Source organism: Embiotoca jacksoni, unplaced genomic scaffold, assembly GCF_022577435.1.
Source record: "Embiotoca jacksoni isolate LCO1_2020_lvr unplaced genomic scaffold, fEmbJac1.0.p SCAF_13, whole genome shotgun sequence".
NCBI lineage: Eukaryota > Metazoa > Chordata > Actinopteri > Embiotocidae > Embiotoca > Embiotoca jacksoni.
This window is the reverse complement of record NW_027185263.1, coordinates 275,001-293,323: the sequence shown is the minus strand read 5'-3', so window position 1 is coordinate 293,323 and position 18,323 is coordinate 275,001. Positions and strand designations below refer to the sequence as shown.

At 39.7% G+C, this 18,323-nt stretch overlaps 2 protein-coding genes across 9 annotated transcripts in view; one reads left to right on the top strand and one right to left on the bottom strand.

The window, feature by feature from the left end:
- Positions 1-18,323, top strand: part of LOC138196045 (stromal interaction molecule 1-like) — a 99,884-nt gene that overhangs the window by 61,061 nt on the left and 20,500 nt on the right. For 4 of the 7 annotated variants that reach the window (XM_069145721.1, XM_069145719.1, XM_069145720.1 and 1 more), the window contains exons 1-2: positions 16,265-16,552; positions 17,570-17,744. The exons of 1 other annotated variant lie outside the window; for it this stretch is intronic. The gene's annotated coding sequence lies outside the window, so the exon portion shown is untranslated. Of the gene's footprint in view, positions 1-16,264; positions 16,553-17,566; positions 17,745-18,323 lie in introns of those variants that run through there. 2 more of the 7 variants (XM_069145718.1, XM_069145717.1) reach the window with 2 other exon arrangements.
- On the bottom strand, positions 2,289-16,629 carry rhogb (ras homolog family member Gb). 2 transcript variants are annotated; one of them, XM_069145727.1, is made up of 5 exons: positions 16,066-16,629; positions 8,764-8,866; positions 5,070-5,242; positions 3,930-4,100; positions 2,289-3,847 (listed from the first exon to the last, which is right to left on the bottom strand). In XM_069145727.1, exons 3-5 carry the CDS (start codon positions 5,196-5,198, stop codon positions 3,572-3,574), a joined length of 576 nt encoding a protein of 191 aa, XP_069001828.1. In that variant the 5' UTR covers positions 5,199-5,242; positions 8,764-8,866; positions 16,066-16,629; the 3' UTR covers positions 2,289-3,571. The 2 variants fall into 2 exon arrangements, with proteins under 2 accessions (XP_069001828.1, XP_069001829.1); XM_069145728.1 differs by lacking the exon at positions 16,066-16,629 and adding an exon at positions 9,128-9,207.

The window sequence follows — 18,323 nt, the reverse complement described above, 5'->3', positions numbered from 1 at the left end:
AATATACAAGTTAAACATCTGATATTAGTTTAAATATACGAGTTAAACATCTGATATTAGTTTAAAATACGAGTTAAACATCTGATATTAGTTTAAATATACGAGTTAAACATCTGATATTAGTTTTAAAATACGAGTTAAACATCTGATACTAGTTTAAAATACGAGTTAAACATCTGATATTAGTTTAAAATACAAGTTAAACATCTGATATTAGTTTAAAATACGAGTTAAACATCTGATATTAGTTTAAAATACGAGTTAAACATCTGATATTAGTTTAAATATACGAGTTAAACATCTGATATTAGTTTAAATATACGAGTTAAACATCTGATATTAGTTTAAATATACAAGTTAAACATCTGATATTAGTTTTAAAATACAAGTTAAACATCTGATATTAGTTTAAATATACGAGTTAAACATCTGATACTAGTTTAAAATACGAGTTAAACATCTGATATTAGTTTAAAATACAAGTTAAACATCTGATATTAGTTTAAAATACGAGTTAAACATCTGATATTAGTTTAAAATACAAGTTAAACATCTGATATTAGTTTAAATATACGAGTTAAACATCTGATATTAGTTTAAAATACGAGTTAAACATCTGATATTAGTTTAAATATACGAGTTAAACATCTGATATTAGTTTAAAATAGGAGTTAAACATCTGATATTAGTTTAAAATAGGAGTTAAACATCTGATATTAGTTTAAAATACGAGTTAAACATCTGATATTAGTTTAAAATACAAGTTAAACATCTGATATTAGTTTAAATATACGAGTTAAACATCTGATATTAGTTTAAAATACGAGTTAAACATCTGATATTAGTTTAAATATACGAGTTAAACATCTGATATTAGTTTAAAATACGAGTTAAACATCTGATATTAGTTTAAAATACGAGTTAAACATCTGATATTTTAAAAATACAAGTTAAACATCTGATATTAGTTTTAAAATACGAGTTAAACATCTGATATTAGTTTAAAATACAAGTTAAACATCTGATATTAGTTTAAATATACGAGTTAAACATCTGATATTAGTTTAAAATACAAGTTAAACATCTGATATTAGTTTAAATATACGAGTTAAACATCTGATATTAGTTTAAATATACAAGTTAAACATCTGATATTAGTTTAAATATACGAGTTAAACATCTGATATTAGTTTAAAATACAAGTTAAACATCTGATATTAGTTTAAATATACGAGTTAAACATCTGATATTAGTTTAAATATACGAGTTAAACATCTGATATTAGTTTAAAATAGGAGTTAAACATCTGATATTAGTTTAAAATACAAGTTAAACATCTGATATTAGTTTAAATATACGAGTTAAACATCTGATATTAGTTTAAAATAGGAGTTAAACATCTGATATTAGTTTAAAATACGAGTTAAACATCTGATATTAGTTTAAAATACAAGTTAAACATCTGATATTAGTTTAAAATACAAGTTAAACATCTGATATTAGTTTAAATATACGAGTTAAACATCTGATATTAGTTTAAAATACGAGTTAAACATCTGATATTAGTTTAAAATACGAGTTAAACATCTGATATTAGTTTAAATATACGAGTTAAACATCTGATATTAGTTTAAATATACAAGTTAAACATCTGATATTAGTTTAAATATACGAGTTAAACATCTGATATTAGTTTAAAATACAAGTTAAACATCTGATATTAGTTTAAAATACAAGTTAAACATCTGATATTAGTTTAAATATACGAGTTAAACATCTGATATTAGTTTAAAATACGAGTTAAACATCTGATATTAGTTTAAAATACAAGTTAAACATCTGATATTAGTTTAAATATACGAGTTAAACATCTGATATTAGTTTAAAATACGAGTTAAACATCTGATATTAGTTTAAATATACGAGTTAAACATCTGATATTAGTTTAAATATACAAGTTAAACATCTGATATTAGTTTAAATATACGAGTTAAACATCTGATATTAGTTTAAAATACAAGTTAAACATCTGATATTAGTTTAAAATACGAGTTAAACATCTGATATTAGTTTTAAAATACGAGTTAAACATCTGATATTAGTTTAAATATACAAGTTAAACATCTGATATTAGTTTAAATATACGAGTTAAACATCTGATATTATTTTAAAGATGTTTAACTTTGACTTTTCTCAGTTTCCTTGAAAACATGAATTAATTGTTATCATGTTAGCATGCTGCCGTTAGCCTTTAGCTCAAAGCAGGAATAAGACACGTCAGGCAGATGTGATGTATGAAACATATTTTAAATGTATTGTCACATTTAAATAAAAAAAATACAGTAAATTAAATCATCAACAGAAACAATCACTTTAAATCAAGGAATTTAGTAACTGAGAGAAACTAGATGATTGTTAGCCGTGCTAGCGTCGTGGCTAAAAACAATGTTTTCCACCAACTCTGTATTTCTTCTTTAAACATCTGTTCTTTAAACATCTGTTCTTTAAACATCTGTTCTTCAAACATCTTTTCTCAGGACTCGTCGTGTCGACGTGGCAGAATGTTTATTATGGGATGGTGCTTCTTTAACGTTGTTAGCATTTATCATTTACAACGTCTTTACGTTTTAATCAGAAATCATTTTTAAACATTTTCACATCACGAACATTTTTCTGCTCAAAGTTTCCTTTCAACTCTTTTTTTTATAAAACATTTGCAAACTAGTTTTCACCTCAAACTCAACCGTGTCAAACATCACGTCTTCTTTATTGATTATTTTTAAACTCTTTTTTTCCCATTTAATATTCGGCCTGTTTTTATTGTCTCGACGTCTTCAGACTAAAACGTGTCGATTTTCCTCGAGATTTTTTTATTTTAATTTTTAAAAGGTTTTCGGAGCGTCAGAATCTGAGTTTGATCTCAAACTGTAAATAAACTGCTTCTAAGTTGTGACGGTCTGTCAGATAAAACTGAATCTGCTCACTTTATTCAAACTGTCTTTATTCAAACTGTCTTTATTCAAACTGTCTTTAAAGCAGCAGAACTGTGAGCAGCTGCTGGCTGCAGTGCATCATGGGTAATCAGACAACGATCACTGACACTGAACGAAGCTTAAAATCAACAGATTCTCAGGCAGCTTCTGAATGGACTTTTATCTGCGGCTCGTTCAGATAACGACGAACGCACGAATCTACAAACGGCTCCTGACGTGTTTTTGAGAAACGGACCTGCAGGTCGGCGACCGAAGTGAAAGAGGAAGACGGACGTGACGACGCTTTTTCAACCCGCCGACATCTTTGTTCAATTCGAAGGTAAAACGGGTTTTGCTTCGATTCCGATCTGAAAACATGTCTAACGGTGTTTCACGTCTCCCGTTCGCAGGTTTTTGTGTCCGACTGCAGGTTTCGTTCAGAAAGTCGAGCGGCTCGTCGATGACTCAGATCAGCTGGAGGTCCTCCGACACGTCCAGCTGATCCCTCTTCTTACAAATCTTCACCTCTAATTAAAATACAAAAGTCTAACAAACACGAACACATGACGATGAACTGTCCGGTCTCCGGGGGGCGGAGCCTACAGCAGGACGCAGTGCCTCTTGGTGGCGGCGGGCTGCGGGTTGAGGAAGGACCGAACCGCCTCCACGAACACGTCCTTGATGCCGTCCTGGTTGAGCGCCGAACACTCCAGGTAGCGGACGGCGTGGATCTGGCGAGCGAGGGCGCCGCCCTGCTGGTGGGTGACGGGCGTCTGGTTCTGCTCCTTCAGCTTCCTCTGGGTGTCGCCGTCGGTCCGCAGGTCGCTCTTGGTGCCGACCAGCAGGATGGGGACACCGGGACAGTGGTGGGACACCTGGAGGACACAAACACCGCTAGCTGCTTCGCTCAGGTAATCACACGGTAAACTGCGCCATCGGGTGATGTTGACCTCTGACCTCCGGATGCCACTTGTGTTTGACGTTCTCGTAGGAGGCGGGGCTTGAGATGGAGAAGCAGATGATGAAGACGTTGGTCTGCGGGTAGGACAGCGTCCTCAGCCGGTCGTACTCCTCCTGACCCGCCGTGTCCCACAGGTTCAGACTGATGATCCGACCGTCCACCGTCACCTGAACGCACCGCGCAGGTACACACACAAACACAGGTACACACAAGTACACAGTTATACACACAGGTACACACAAGTACACAGTTATACACACAGGTACACACAAGTACACAGTTATACACACAGGTACACACAAGTACACAGTTATACACACAGGTACACACAAGTACACAGTTATACACACAGGTACACACAAGTACACAGTTATACACACAGGTACACACAAGTACACAGTTATACACACAGGTACACACAAGTACACAATTATACACACAGGTACACACAAGTACACAGTTATACACACAGGTACACACAAGTACACAGTTATACACACAGGTACACACAAGTACACAGTTATACACACAGGTACACACAAGTACACAGTTATACACACAGGTGCACACAAGTACACAGTTATACACACAGGTGCACACAAGTACACAATTATACACACAGGTACACACAAGTACACAGTTATACACACAGGTACACACAAGTACACAGTTATACACACAGGTACACACAAGTACACAGTTATACACACAGGTACACACAAGTACACAATTATACACACAGGTACACACAAGTACACAGTTATACACACAGGTACACACAAGTACACAATTATACACACAGGTACACACAAGTACACAGTTATACACACAGGTACACACAAGTACACAGTTATACACACAGGTACACACAAGTACACAGTTATACACACAGGTACACACAAGTACACAGTTATACACACAGGTACACACAAGTACACAGTTATACACACAGGTGCACACAAGTACACAATTATACACACAGGTACACACAAGTACACAGTTATACACACAGGTACACACAAGTACACAGTTATACACACAAGTACACAGTTATACACACAGGTACACACAAGTACACAGTTATACACACAGGTACACACAAGTACACAGTTATACACACAGGTACACACACCCACCTGGCTGCTGTAGTTGTCGAACACCGTGGGGATGTATTCTTTGGGAAAAGCTCCGGTTGTGTAGGAGATGAGGAGGCAGGTCTTCCCCACAGCACCATCACCCACAACCACACACTTTATAGTCTGCATCACGACCTCTGACCTCTGACCCCTCGGTGACCTGACAGACAGTCCTGCAGTCAAACAGCAGATGAAGTGAGACGGACAACGAAGACACGGAAACACACGAAGCAACAAACTCTGAGATCAATCGCACGCGTTCGAAGGAGTCCAAACTACTGTTGTTGTTTAGTGTGTTTAGTGTGTTTAGTGTGTGTTTTGTGTGTTTAGTGTGTTTTGTGTGTTTTGTGTGTTTAGTGTGTTTAGTGTGTTTAGTGTGTTTTGTGTGTTTTGTGTGTTTAGTGTGTTTTGTGTGTTTTGTGTGTTTTGTGTGTTTTGTGTGTTTAGTGTGTTTTGTGTGTTTTGTGTGTTTAGTGTGTTTTGTGTGTTTAGTGTGTTTTGTGTGTTTTGTGTGTTTTGTGTGTTTAGTGTGTTTTGTGTGTTTAGTGTGTTTTGTGTGTTTTGTGTGTTTAGTGTGTTTTGTGTGTTTAGTGTGTTTTGTGTGTTTTGTGTGTTTTGTGTGTTTAGTGTGTTTTGTGTGTTTTGTGTGTTTTGTGTGTTTTGTGTGTTTTGTGTGTTTAGTGTGTTTTGTGTGTTTTGTGTGTTTAGTGTGTTTTGTGTGTTTAGTGTGTTTTGTGTGTTTAGTGTGTTTAGTGTGTTTTGTGTGTTTTGTGTGTTTAGTGTGTTTAGTGTGTTTTGTGTGTTTAGTGTGTTTAGTGTGTTTTGTGTGTTTAGTGTGTTTAGTGTGTTTTGTGTGTTTAGTGTGTTTTGTGTGTTTAGTGTGTTTAGTGTGTTTTGTGTGTTTTGTGTGTTTTGTGTGTTTTGTGTGTTTAGTGTGTTTTGTGTGTTTAGTGTGTTTTGTGTGTTTAGTGTGTTTTGTGTGTTTTGTGTGTTTAGTGTGTTTTGTGTGTTTAGTGTGTTTTGTGTGTTTAGTGTGTTTAGTGTGTTTAGTGTGTTTAGTGTGTTTAGTGTGTTTTGTGTGTTTAGTGTGTTTTGTGTGTTTAGTGTGTTTAGTGTGTTTAGTGTGTTTTGTGTGTTTAGTGTGTTTAGTGTGTTTTGTGTGTTTAGTGTGTTTTGTGTGTTTAGTGTGTTTTGTGTGTTTAGTGTGTTTTGTGTGTTTTGTGTGTTTAGTGTGTTTAGTGTGTTTTGTGTGTTTAGTGTGTTTAGTGTGTTTTGTGTGTTTTGTGTGTTTAGTGTGTTTTGTGTGTTTTGTGTGTTTAGTGTGTTTAGTGTGTTTTGTGTGTTTTGTGTGTTTTGTGTGTTTAGTGTGTTTTGTGTGTTTAGTGTGTTTAGTGTGTTTTGTGTGTTTTGTGTGTTTAGTGTGTTTTGTGTGTTTTGTGTGTTTAGTGTGTTTAGTGTGTTTTGTGTGTTTAGTGTGTTTAGTGTGTTTTGTGTGTTTTGTGTGTTTAGTGTGTTTTGTGTGTTTAGTGTGTTTAGTGTGTTTTGTGTGTTTAGTGTGTTTTGTGTGTTTTGTGTGTTTTGTGTGTTTTGTGTGTTTTGTGTGTTTTGTGTGTTTTGTGTGTTTAGTGTGTTTAGTGTGTTTAGTGTGTTTTGTGTGTTTAGTGTGTTTTGTGTGTTTAGTGTGTTTAGTGTGTTTTGTGTGTTTAGTGTGTTTTGTGTGTTTTGTGTGTTTAGTGTGTTTTGTGTGTTTAGTGTGTTTAGTGTGTTTAGTGTGTTTTGTGTGTTTTGTGTGTTTTGTGTGTTTTGTGTGTTTTGTGTGTTTTGTGTGTTTAGTGTGTTTAGTGTGTTTTGTGTGTTTTGTGTGTTTAGTGTGTTTAGTGTGTTTTGTGTGTTTTGTGTGTTTAGTGTGTTTAGTGTGTTTAGTGTGTTTTGTGTGTTTAGTGTGTTTAGTGTGTTTTGTGTGTTTAGTGTGTTTAGTGTGTTTTGTGTGTTTAGTGTGTTTTGTGTGTTTTGTGTGTTTTGTGTGTTTAGTGTGTTTTGTGTGTTTTGTGTGTTTTGTGTGTTTTGTGTGTTTAGTGTGTTTTGTGTGTTTAGTGTGTTTTGTGTGTTTTGTGTGTTTAGTGTGTTTTGTGTGTTTAGTGTGTTTTGTGTGTTTAGTGTGTTTAGTGTGTTTTGTGTGTTTTGTGTGTTTTGTGTGTTTAGTGTGTTTAGTGTGTTTTGTGTGTTTAGTGTGTTTTGTGTGTTTTGTGTGTTTAGTGTGTTTTGTGTGTTTTGTGTGTTTAGTGTGTTTTGTGTGTTTTGTGTGTTTAGTGTGTTTTGTGTGTTTAGTGTGTTTAGTGTGTTTTGTGTGTTTTGTGTGTTTTGTGTGTTTAGTGTGTTTAGTGTGTTTAGTGTGTTTTGTGTGTTTAGTGTGTTTAGTGTGTTTTGTGTGTTTTGTGTGTTTAGTGTGTTTAGTGTGTTTTGTGTGTTTAGTGTGTTTAGTGTGTTTTGTGTGTTTAGTGTGTTTTGTGTGTTTTGTGTGTTTTGTGTGTTTAGTGTGTTTTGTGTGTTTTGTGTGTTTAGTGTGTTTTGTGTGTTTAGTGTGTTTAGTGTGTTTTGTGTTTTGTGTGTTTAGTGTGTTTAGTGTGTTTTGTGTGTTTAGTGTGTTTAGTGTGTTTTGTGTGTTTAGTGTGTTTTGTGTGTTTTGTGTGTTTAGTGTGTTTAGTGTGTTTAGTGTGTTTAGTGTGTTTTGTGTGTTTTGTGTGTTTAGTGTGTTTAGTGTGTTTTGTGTGTTTAGTGTGTTTTGTGTGTTTTGTGTGTTTAGTGTGTTTTGTGTGTTTAGTGTGTTTAGTGTGTTTTGTGTGTTTTGTGTGTTTAGTGTGTTTAGTGTGTTTTGTGTGTTTTGTGTGTTTTGTGTGTTTTGTGTGTTTAGTGTGTTTAGTGTGTTTTGTGTGTTTTGTGTGTTTAGTGTGTTTTGTGTGTTTAGTGTGTTTAGTGTGTTTAGTGTGTTTTGTGTGTTTTGTGTGTTTAGTGTGTTTAGTGTGTTTTGTGTGTTTTGTGTGTTTAGTGTGTTTTGTGTGTTTTGTGTGTTTTGTGTGTTTAGTGTGTTTAGTGTGTTTTGTGTGTTTTGTGTGTTTTGTGTGTTTTGTGTGTTTAGTGTGTTTAGTGTGTTTAGTGTGTTTTGTGTGTTTAGTGTGTTTTGTGTGTTTAGTGTGTTTAGTGTGTTTTGTGTTTTGTGTGTTTAGTGTGTTTAGTGTGTTTTGTGTGTTTAGTGTGTTTAGTGTGTTTTGTGTGTTTAGTGTGTTTTGTGTGTTTTGTGTGTTTAGTGTGTTTAGTGTGTTTAGTGTGTTTAGTGTGTTTTGTGTGTTTAGTGTGTTTAGTGTGTTTTGTGTGTTTTGTGTGTTTTGTGTGTTTAGTGTGTTTAGTGTGTTTAGTGTGTTTTGTGTGTTTTGTGTGTTTAGTGTGTTTAGTGTGTTTTGTGTGTTTAGTGTGTTTAGTGTGTTTAGTGTGTTTAGTGTGTTTTGTGTGTTTTGTGTGTTTAGTGTGTTTAGTGTGTTTTGTGTGTTTTGTGTGTTTAGTGTGTTTAGTGTGTTTAGTGTGTTTTGTGTGTTTAGTGTGTTTAGTGTGTTTTGTGTGTTTTGTGTGTTTTGTGTGTTTAGTGTGTTGTCCTTTTTTAAAGGACTCTGTAGACATACACACGTGACCTGGACTTTACCTTCGGAGCGTCTGATTGGTTCACTCGTCCAGCTGTCAGAGACACTTCAGCTTCCTTCAGTTAACACAGTTTGTTCAGAAACACGTGATGTCCCATCGTCTGACTGCAGGGGGGAGAGGAAGAGGGGGGGGGGGTTCCCTCTGTCAGTATTTGTGTTTATGGAAATGATCTCCGAAGAAGGAAACAGTCTCCAAACAAAACAGAGATGTTATCCTGCACACACACACACACACACACACACACACACACACACACACACACAGGTTTGAATGGAGTTGATGTGTTCAGGGTTTAACGTCGACACCGTCAGCAGCAACATCTGAAAATAATCCCTCATTCATTAGAAAAGAAGATTCAAGAAGACCTGTTTTTGGGGGCGTGTCTGTTTGATTGACAGGCCTGTGGTGCAGTCAGGTTACAGCTATCGGTGGGCGGGACGTAGTATCGTCAGGTTTCCGATCAGATCGGTCAGATCCACCGCTGGCTCCTCCCCCAGCTCGTCCAAATATGGTCACTTCCTGCTCCAAACCGCTCCGAACTAACAAAGATGGTGACGGACAGAATCTGAACTGGAGGATTCATAACGTTCACAAACCAACGATGACATCACTGATGGTTGATGACATCACTGATGGTTGATGACATCACTGATAGCTGATGACGTTACTGCTTGTCCGTCACACGTCACAACGGAATAGCGGAACATTTGAGAACCACCAAAGAAGAAAAAGACGACCGCGTCACATTAAAACAGGAAACAAACTGAAAATTTCCGCCGTTTTAGTTTTTATCTCTTTATTTGATGACGTCACCTCGTTCTCTCGCAACAGTTAAAAGACACCAAACTGTCAATCAAATAAGCCCCGCCCACAGCCATGATAACAGCGGTGGGCTGAAACGTGTTTTCTGTTGTCGGTCGTCTCAACATTCGGTTAAAAGTCGGATCGACAGTTCGATGCGTCGGTTAGTTTGTGTGTGAACGTTTCGTGTGTGTTCGTCACGTCGCCACGGAGACGGAGAGTTTAACAGCCGAGTGGATTGTGTCTCCAGATGTTGGGATAGAGAGCGGCTCGGCCCAGACTCTGGGGATGTCTCTCTGGGCGGCGGTCAGCTGATCTCACCGCTGCTGGAAGACTTCACCTCTGATCTCACAGATTCTTCCCTCCGTCGGGTTGTGAGGAAGACGAGTGACCTCTGACCTCTGCAGCAGTGGAAGAAATGTTTGGACTGTTGATTTAAAGTGAAACTGGAGGTGTTTTGATCATTTTTTTCCTCCAGTTACATCTTTAATACTTTCTGTGTGTGACGTTAAATCTTCAATTAAATCACAAATTAAAAGTGATTTTGTTTTTGTATATTGGAATTTAAGAGTGATTTTGATAGATTCATATTTCATTAAAGACATTAAATGTGTTACTTAAAGTTGTTTAACCACAAGTTCATTTTATACATTTGTTTTGTGGTTCTTATGAAATTTATTCGCAGTTTTGTTTCCAACAATCAATGAAACATTTAATGTTATAATTTTTTTACAGTAAGAAGTCAAGTCAAAATTTCTTCGTGGACTCTTTTTAATCTGCATTCGTCAAAATAAACTTTAGTTCTCGTACAGTGGAGCTCTACATTAAACTTCAGGCCAATATATATTTTTTATAAAGGCTACGCTAAGATTTTATATGTAATAATAATAATGATGTTTTCTTCGTGTGGAAACATCCTGCGTGCACTTGTTAAATTCATAATTAGTGCAAATAGCTTGTGTGTATTTATATGTGGGTCTTTATGTATTTACATTCTTTAATATTTTGTTCTATTTGTATACGTGTATTTACATTTTTTTGAACTGTGGGATGGATGAAATCGTATCTTCTCTCACAGCACTGAGGAACGTCTCGAACCGAGCGAAACATCGATGACATGCGGAGACGCAGAAGAAGGAAGCCAACGGTTCCCGTGTTGTAACGACGTCCTTTTGTAACACGCGTGTGGAAAACAGGAAGCTCTCGGTAGAAAAGCGTCACTGCGGTTTAATGATGAAAGAAAGCAGCGTCAGTCAGAAACCTCCATGAAGTCCGGTTACCATGACGACATCAGGAGGTGAAACTTCAGTTGATCCTGATTTTCTTCATTATTTGTTCTTTAAATGGTGGAAAGGAGTTTTGATAATCATATAACCTTCACTTATAAATCTTCTCAGCTGCAGTTCCTCCAACGTCCACTAGATGAGACGAATGAAGAAGAAAATGAGAATAAGGAGCAGAAGAAGACTTGAAGTGTTCGTGGTGTAAAAAACGCCTTCCTGTTGAAGTGTGAATCGAAAACAAACGCGTGAAGTTTTGTTTTAATGAGACATCCCATCATAGAGCCTCAGACGGACGCTCGAGACTAAAACTCGCAGCTTGAGATGAAACTAATCTCCATGGCAACAGATGCCCGATGCTGTTCAGGGCCTTTCAACAAACTCAGAGATGCAGAACGTCCTTTAAGAGGCGGAACACGTCCACGAAGAGACGCACGGAGACAGAACGACGCTTCGTCCTCCAGACGGACTCAAAACGTCCTCGAAGGAACACGACTTCAGAAAGACGCAAAACAAATTCAAAGACGCAAAACGACTTCAGCAGCAGCGTCACAGCAGAAACACGGAGGACACTTCATAAAATGTTATAGAATATAAGAGTCTGTCTCTAGAAGCTCTGACCACAGCAGAGGCTCATGGGACATGTAGTCTTGAGCCACAGCGGTCGGTTCAGCCTCCTCTCTGGTCTTGTGTTTTTGCATTTCAGGAACTAACTAAAACAACTCTGGTTTCGCCGCATCAGCTGTCTTCTTTTATCTTATTCTGCCGGTGTAGAATGAGTCTTCTGACCCGCAGAGGAACCGAGTCGTCCCGGCTCTGACGGGAAAACCTCTCAAATTGGAACGACCGCATTTACAGAATATCTTCACAGCTGCATGTGAAAAATCAGAAAAACCCACGTAAAGCAGAATGACTCAGCAACAGGACATTGAGATAACTTTAGGGACAGAAAGGAGGAACTTCAACCAGCTGGACGGCAAAATAAGAAAGAATAAACTTAAACTCAGCAGGTGAAGACCTTCAACATTTTAAACAAACCAGAAGTTCAGCATAAAAATAATAAAACAAAATCACAAACTGGAAGAATACTGGACTAAACCAGGCCTAAAACACCAGAGTATACTGGACTAAACCAGGCCTAAAACACTAGAGTATAATGGACTAAACCAGGCCTAAAACACCAGAGTATACTGGACTAAACCAGGCCTAAAACACTAGAGCATAATGGACTAAACCAGGCCTAAAACACCAGAGTATACTGGACTAAACCAAGCCTAAAACACTAGAGTATACTGGACTAAACCAGGCCTAAAACACTAGAGCATACTGGACTAAACCAAGCCTAAAACACTAGAGTATACTGGACTAAACCAAGCCTAAAACACTAGAGTATACTGGACTAAACCAAGCCTAAAACACCAGAGTATAGTGGGCTAAACCAGGCCTAAAACACTAGAGCATACTGGACTAAACCAGGCCTAAAACACTAGAGCATACTGGACTAAACCAGGCCTAAAACACTAGAGCATACTGGACTAAACCAGGCCTAAAACACTAGAGCATACTGGACTAAACCAGGCCTAAAACACTAGAGTATAGTGGGCTAAACCAGGCCTAAAACACCACAGAATATCAGACAAACCCAGGGCTAAAATATTAATAAATATTTGACCAAATCAAGACAGCAGAAACTGAGAATATTAAGACTAGTCTGAGGCTAAAACATCAGACAGTTGTTCAACTCAGCAGTTGTTGCTAGCATGCCTCATGTTTTATACCAAATACTGCACGTTTAAAGGGCAAAGGTCAGAAAACAAACCAAGATCTTGAAGAGTTTTTCTAAATCCTGTGATTGAAGGTCAGTACGTTGGTAATCATCCCTCATTGATCGGGAGAGCTGTGACTCAACATGCATATTTATTACTGACTAAAGTCTGAGCGTGACCAGCTGAGTCAGACGAAGGCTAAAAACTCCCCATTTACCGTTTGAATGCCCCCCCCCGCCCCCCTCTCACCCTAACAAACAGTCAGACGCCACCGGTCAAAGAGGAACTGTCTGTGTTGAAACCGAAACAGGAAGGGTTTGTCCGCCACTCACTTCATCCAGTAGCATGTGAATAAAAAGTCTTTACTGAGATATACATACAAAAAAGTGCAAAGTAGTATAAAATGGCTGAATTTACCTTGAACAAGCTGGATTCTGTTGCTGACTCAAAGTTGTTATGTAAATAAAATGGATGAATTCATACCACCACCAAGAAATGTTGGTGAGTCACTTGAGTGTGTTGTACAAGGAAAGCCAATGATATTCACTGGAATTAATTCAAACTAACCGAACCGGGGTTAAAACACCCAACGATATCAGACCGAACCGAGGTTAGAACACCCAACGATATCGAACCGAACCGGGGGTAGAACACCCAACGATATCGAACCGAACCGGGGGTTAAAACACCCAACGATATCGGACCGAACCGAGGTTAGAACACCCAACGATATCGAACCGAACCGGGGGTAGAACACCCAACGATATCGGACCGAACCGAGGTTAGAACACCCAACGATATCGAACCGAACCGGGGGTAGAACACCCAACGATATCGGACCGAACCGAGGTTAGAACACCCAACGATATCGAACCGAACCGAGGTTAGAACACCCAACGATATCGAACCGAACCGGGGGTTAAAACACCCAACGATATCGAACCGAACCGGGGTTAGAACACCCAACGATATCGAACCGAACCGGGGGTTAAAACACCCAACGATATCGGACCGAACCGGGGTTAAAACACCCAACGATATCGAACCGAACCGGGGTTAGAACACCCAACGATATCGAACCGAACCGGGGGTTAGAACACCCAACGATATCGAACCGAACCGGGGTTAGAACACCCAACGATATCGGACCGAACCGGGGGTTAAAACACCCAACGATATCGAACCGAACCGGGGTTAGAACACCCAACGATATCGGACCGAACCGGGGTTAGAACACCCAACGATATCGGACCGAACCGGGGTTAGAACACCCAACGATATCGGACCGAACCGAGGTTAGAACACCCAACGATATCGAACCGAACCGGGGGTTAAAACACCCAACGATATCGAACCGAACCGGGGGTTAAAACACCCAACGATATCGGACCGAACCGGGGGTTAAAACACCCAACGATATCGGACCGAACCGGGGTTAAAACACCCAACGATATCGAACCGAACCGAGGTTAAAACACCCAACGATATCGAACCGAACCGAGGTTAGAACACCCAACGATATCGAACCGAACCGGGGTTAGAACACCCAACGATATCGGACCGAACCGGGGTTAGAACACCCAACGATATCGAACCGAACCGGGGTTAGAACACCCAACGATATCGGACCGAACCGGGGTTAAAACACCCAACGATATCGGACCGAACCGGGGTTAGAACACCCAACGATATCGGACCGAACCGAGGTTAAAACACCCAACGATATCGAACCGAACCGAGGTTAAAACCCAACGATATCGGACCGAACCGAGGTTAAAACCCAACGATATCGGACCGAACCGAGGTTAAAACACCCAACGATATCGGACCGAACCGAGGTTAAAACACCCAATGATATCGAACCGAACCGAGGTTAAAACACCCAACGATATCGAACCGAACCGGGGTTAAAACACCCAACGATATCGGACCGAACCGGGGTTAGAACACCCAACGATATCGAACCGAACCGAGGGTAGAACACCCAACGATATCAGACCGAACCGGGGTTAGAACACCCAACGATATCAGACCGAACCGAGGTTAAAACACCCAACGATATCGGACCGAACCGAGGTTAAAACACCCAACGATATCGGACCGAACCGAGGGTAGAACACCCAACGATATCAGACCGAACCGGGGTTAGAACACCCAACGATATCGGACCGAACCGGGGTTAGAACACCCAACGATATCAGACCGAACCGGGGTTAGAACACCCAACGATATCGGACCGAACCGAGGTTAGAACACCCAACGATATCGGACCGAACCGAGGTTAAAACACCCAACGATATCGAACCGAACCGAGGGTAGAACACCCAACGATATCAGACCGAACCGGGGTTAGAACACCCAACGATATCAGACCGAACCGAGGTTAAAACACCCAACGATATCGAACCGAACCGAGGTTAAAACACCCAACGATATCAGACCGAACCGGGGTTAGAACACCCAACGATATCAGACCGAACCGGGGTTAGAACACCCAACGATATCGGACCGAACCGGGGTTAGAACACCCAACGATATCAGACCGAACCGGGGTTAGAACACCCAACGATATCGGACCGAACCGGGGTTAGAACACCCAACGATATCGGACCGAACCGAGGTTAAAACCCAACGATATCAGACCGAACCGGGGATAAAACAAACTGTGTAAAACCAGAACACAAAAAAAACAACTTCACTGGAGAAATGACTGAACACTAATAAATCTAAAATTATTCAATAAACATCCAAAATATTTATATATATATAATCTCTCTCTCTATATATAAAGTTATTTAGACATGTTTTTTTTCCATTAGTAATACTATAAATACTTTTACTCCCCTCTTCCATGTCGTAGTATTTCTGATATTTCTGTAGATTCATCTTCAGTAACAGTGACTTCTGTTTTTGTGTAATTAATCAGTTATTTCACTTTATTTCCTTATTATCATTATTTTCAGCTCTTTAAGGGCATTTATTAATATTTAACAGTTTAAAGTTCAGAAGCTGTCAGTGTTTGTGCTTTTATCTCTCCATCCTCCACTGAGCTATCAAACATGTCATATTCTGATGTTTACGTTGTTTCCACTTCCGGATGAATCGATCCGTTTCTGATCATCATTTCTTCTCGGAATGTTTGAAAAAGTTCAAACAAGAAGTGACTGAAACACAAACACGCGCAGGGAGTGGTCGTAGTCCATCTGCACTTTACCGTAACGACAACACACACACACACACACACACACACACACACACACACACACACACAGGTTATCGATCCGCCGGAAAAATTATCGATCAGCTGACGGGAATTAAAACAGATCAATAATGTGCTGGAAGTTTAGACAGAAGGAGAAAAAACTCACACACACACACACACACACACACACACACACACACACACACACACACACACAGCTCGGAGCTCCGGGCGGCTGAAAGCAGAAGACTCACCGGTCATCAGTTCTCCTCTCCGGGCACGCAGCTCCGCTCAGTCCCGCTCCGTGAGGGCGCGTGTGTCCGGGTGTCCGGGTGCGTGTGAGAGTGTGCGGGGGGTGCAGCGGATCTCTATCTCAGTGAGAGACGGACGGGCGGAGCTAATGAAGAGGAGGAAGTCCGAGAGGAGAGCGAGAGGAGAGCGAGAGGAAGTGGTGGAGCAAGTTTGAGGAAGTGTATGTGTGTTTGGGTGTGGTGTGTGTGTGTGTGTGTGTGTGTTTGGGTGTGGTGTGTGTGTGTGTGTGTGTGTGTGCGTGTGTGAGAGTGTGTGTGAGCGTGTGTGTGTGTGAGAGAGTGTGTGTGTGTGTGTGTGTGTGTGTGTGTGTGTGTGTGTGTGTAACTGCGGACTTTTTCTGTTTGTTCAGTCCAGAGTTGAGAAATGTGAAGAAAAAAAACCGTTTCAATAATGACCTGAAGAAGCCCCGCCCACCCGTGTGTTGTCCAGGTAACTCGACATTTAAAAGAAGAGCTCGTCTATAATGAACACCTGTAACACTGAAACCAAACGACTTCAGAAGTTTTTAAATGTGGTCTGGTGAGACGTTTCCGCACTGAGCATGCGCAGAGACATCCGCCAGCTAACGAGTCTTTTCAAAACAAGAAATCCTCCTGCGACGTTAAAACGTGTCAACGGTGTCGTTGTAGTTCCTCTCACCGGCAGAAGGAGGCGACAAAAGGTCTGAAAAGCTCTGAGTGACTCAGTTTAAAGTCATATTTCTCTGATAATACACAAAAAACTATCAAAAATAACACCGTTTTGTTTGCTGTGACACACGACTGCCAAATAAACTACTTTTAAAATTCTCATACGAATAAATATGAATAAAATAATATGAATAGAAAGCTGCTGGGACACATTATAAATACATCACGGTGAGCTTTCTGGCTGAAGTCGTCTGCACCTCCTCTCTGTGGCCGCAGGGAGGCGCCGTCGTGCCGCTGCAGCAGACGGATGCTGCCTTTCTGGGTTATGGGAAATTAGACAGCCATAATGTTATCTCTGTAGTCCAGCAGGTTTTACTTCGTGAACACTGATGGAGATGAACACGAAGCTTCCAGCTGCTTCCGGTGAAACAAGCTGGTTCAATATAAAAATAGTTTTCACACAATTCTTTAATAAAACAGAACCAATGGAGCAATATTCAATTGTTATTCTCAAACACAAATACTATTTAAGAGGTAACACAAACCTCCGCAGGGCCAAATATCAAATATACATTTATTCATAGGAACAATGTTTTCTGTCTCTTTGTGTTTGTTTTGTGACTGTTTGTGCTCGTCTTTCTTTTTCAGAGACATTTTGAAGGTGAAATAAATCAATTAATCGTCCAAACTTTGCCGCTAAACTAAAGCAGAAATGTTTAAATAAGGATTTTTAAATCTAACTGTGATTTCAGATCTTTTTGCGGGTCCCTGAACGCAGCACAGGCGGACCGCCTGTTTTTTGTTTTTTTTTCAGCAGTAGTTTGTTGAGTTTGAGTCGCAGGCTGGAGAAGTGAAGAACAAACTGTTTGATCTGCACGCTGATTTCTCTCTGAATCGATCAGTTGGATCGATCAGCACGGATCGGACCGGATTGGATCGGACCGGATCGGATCGGACCGGATCGATGGATTAGAGGAGCAGCTGCTGCAGCGGTGAGTGATGACTTCAAACTGTCCGTTGAAGCGCGTTTTGTTCTGCATATTTCAGGGTGAAACACCTCAGTGGGAAACCGAACAGCTGTGTGACCTCTGACCTTTTCAACAAAAAACAAACCGATTAAATGAGCCGCAAATGGAGCTGATCGATAAAGCGGCGGAGTATCGATATATTTGTGATTGTAGTCACGTGCTGCTGTTTTATTTTGAAGCTCATTCAGTTAGTTTTTTGTGAAAACAATATTGCGACACTGAACGCCTCCTCGTGTCAGTCCTCCTCATCAATATTCAGCTTAGTTTTCTACATCAAACTGTTTTGTGTGTAAAATCAAGCGCCGATAATCCTCCTTAAAATACCGTCATTTCACATTTTGTATCGGTGTCATCGAAGTCAACGTGAACTTTACCGATACCAGAATTCAAGTTCACGATCCTCGATACCGGAGCAGACACCAAAGAAATCAAAGTGAAGTGTCGGGTTGCATCGCAGAGCAGCCTGAACACCGACGGAACAAAGTTGAGACTAAAATTGTCCAAATTTTGAATGAAGTCTGGTCCTATTGAAGAATGTCACAT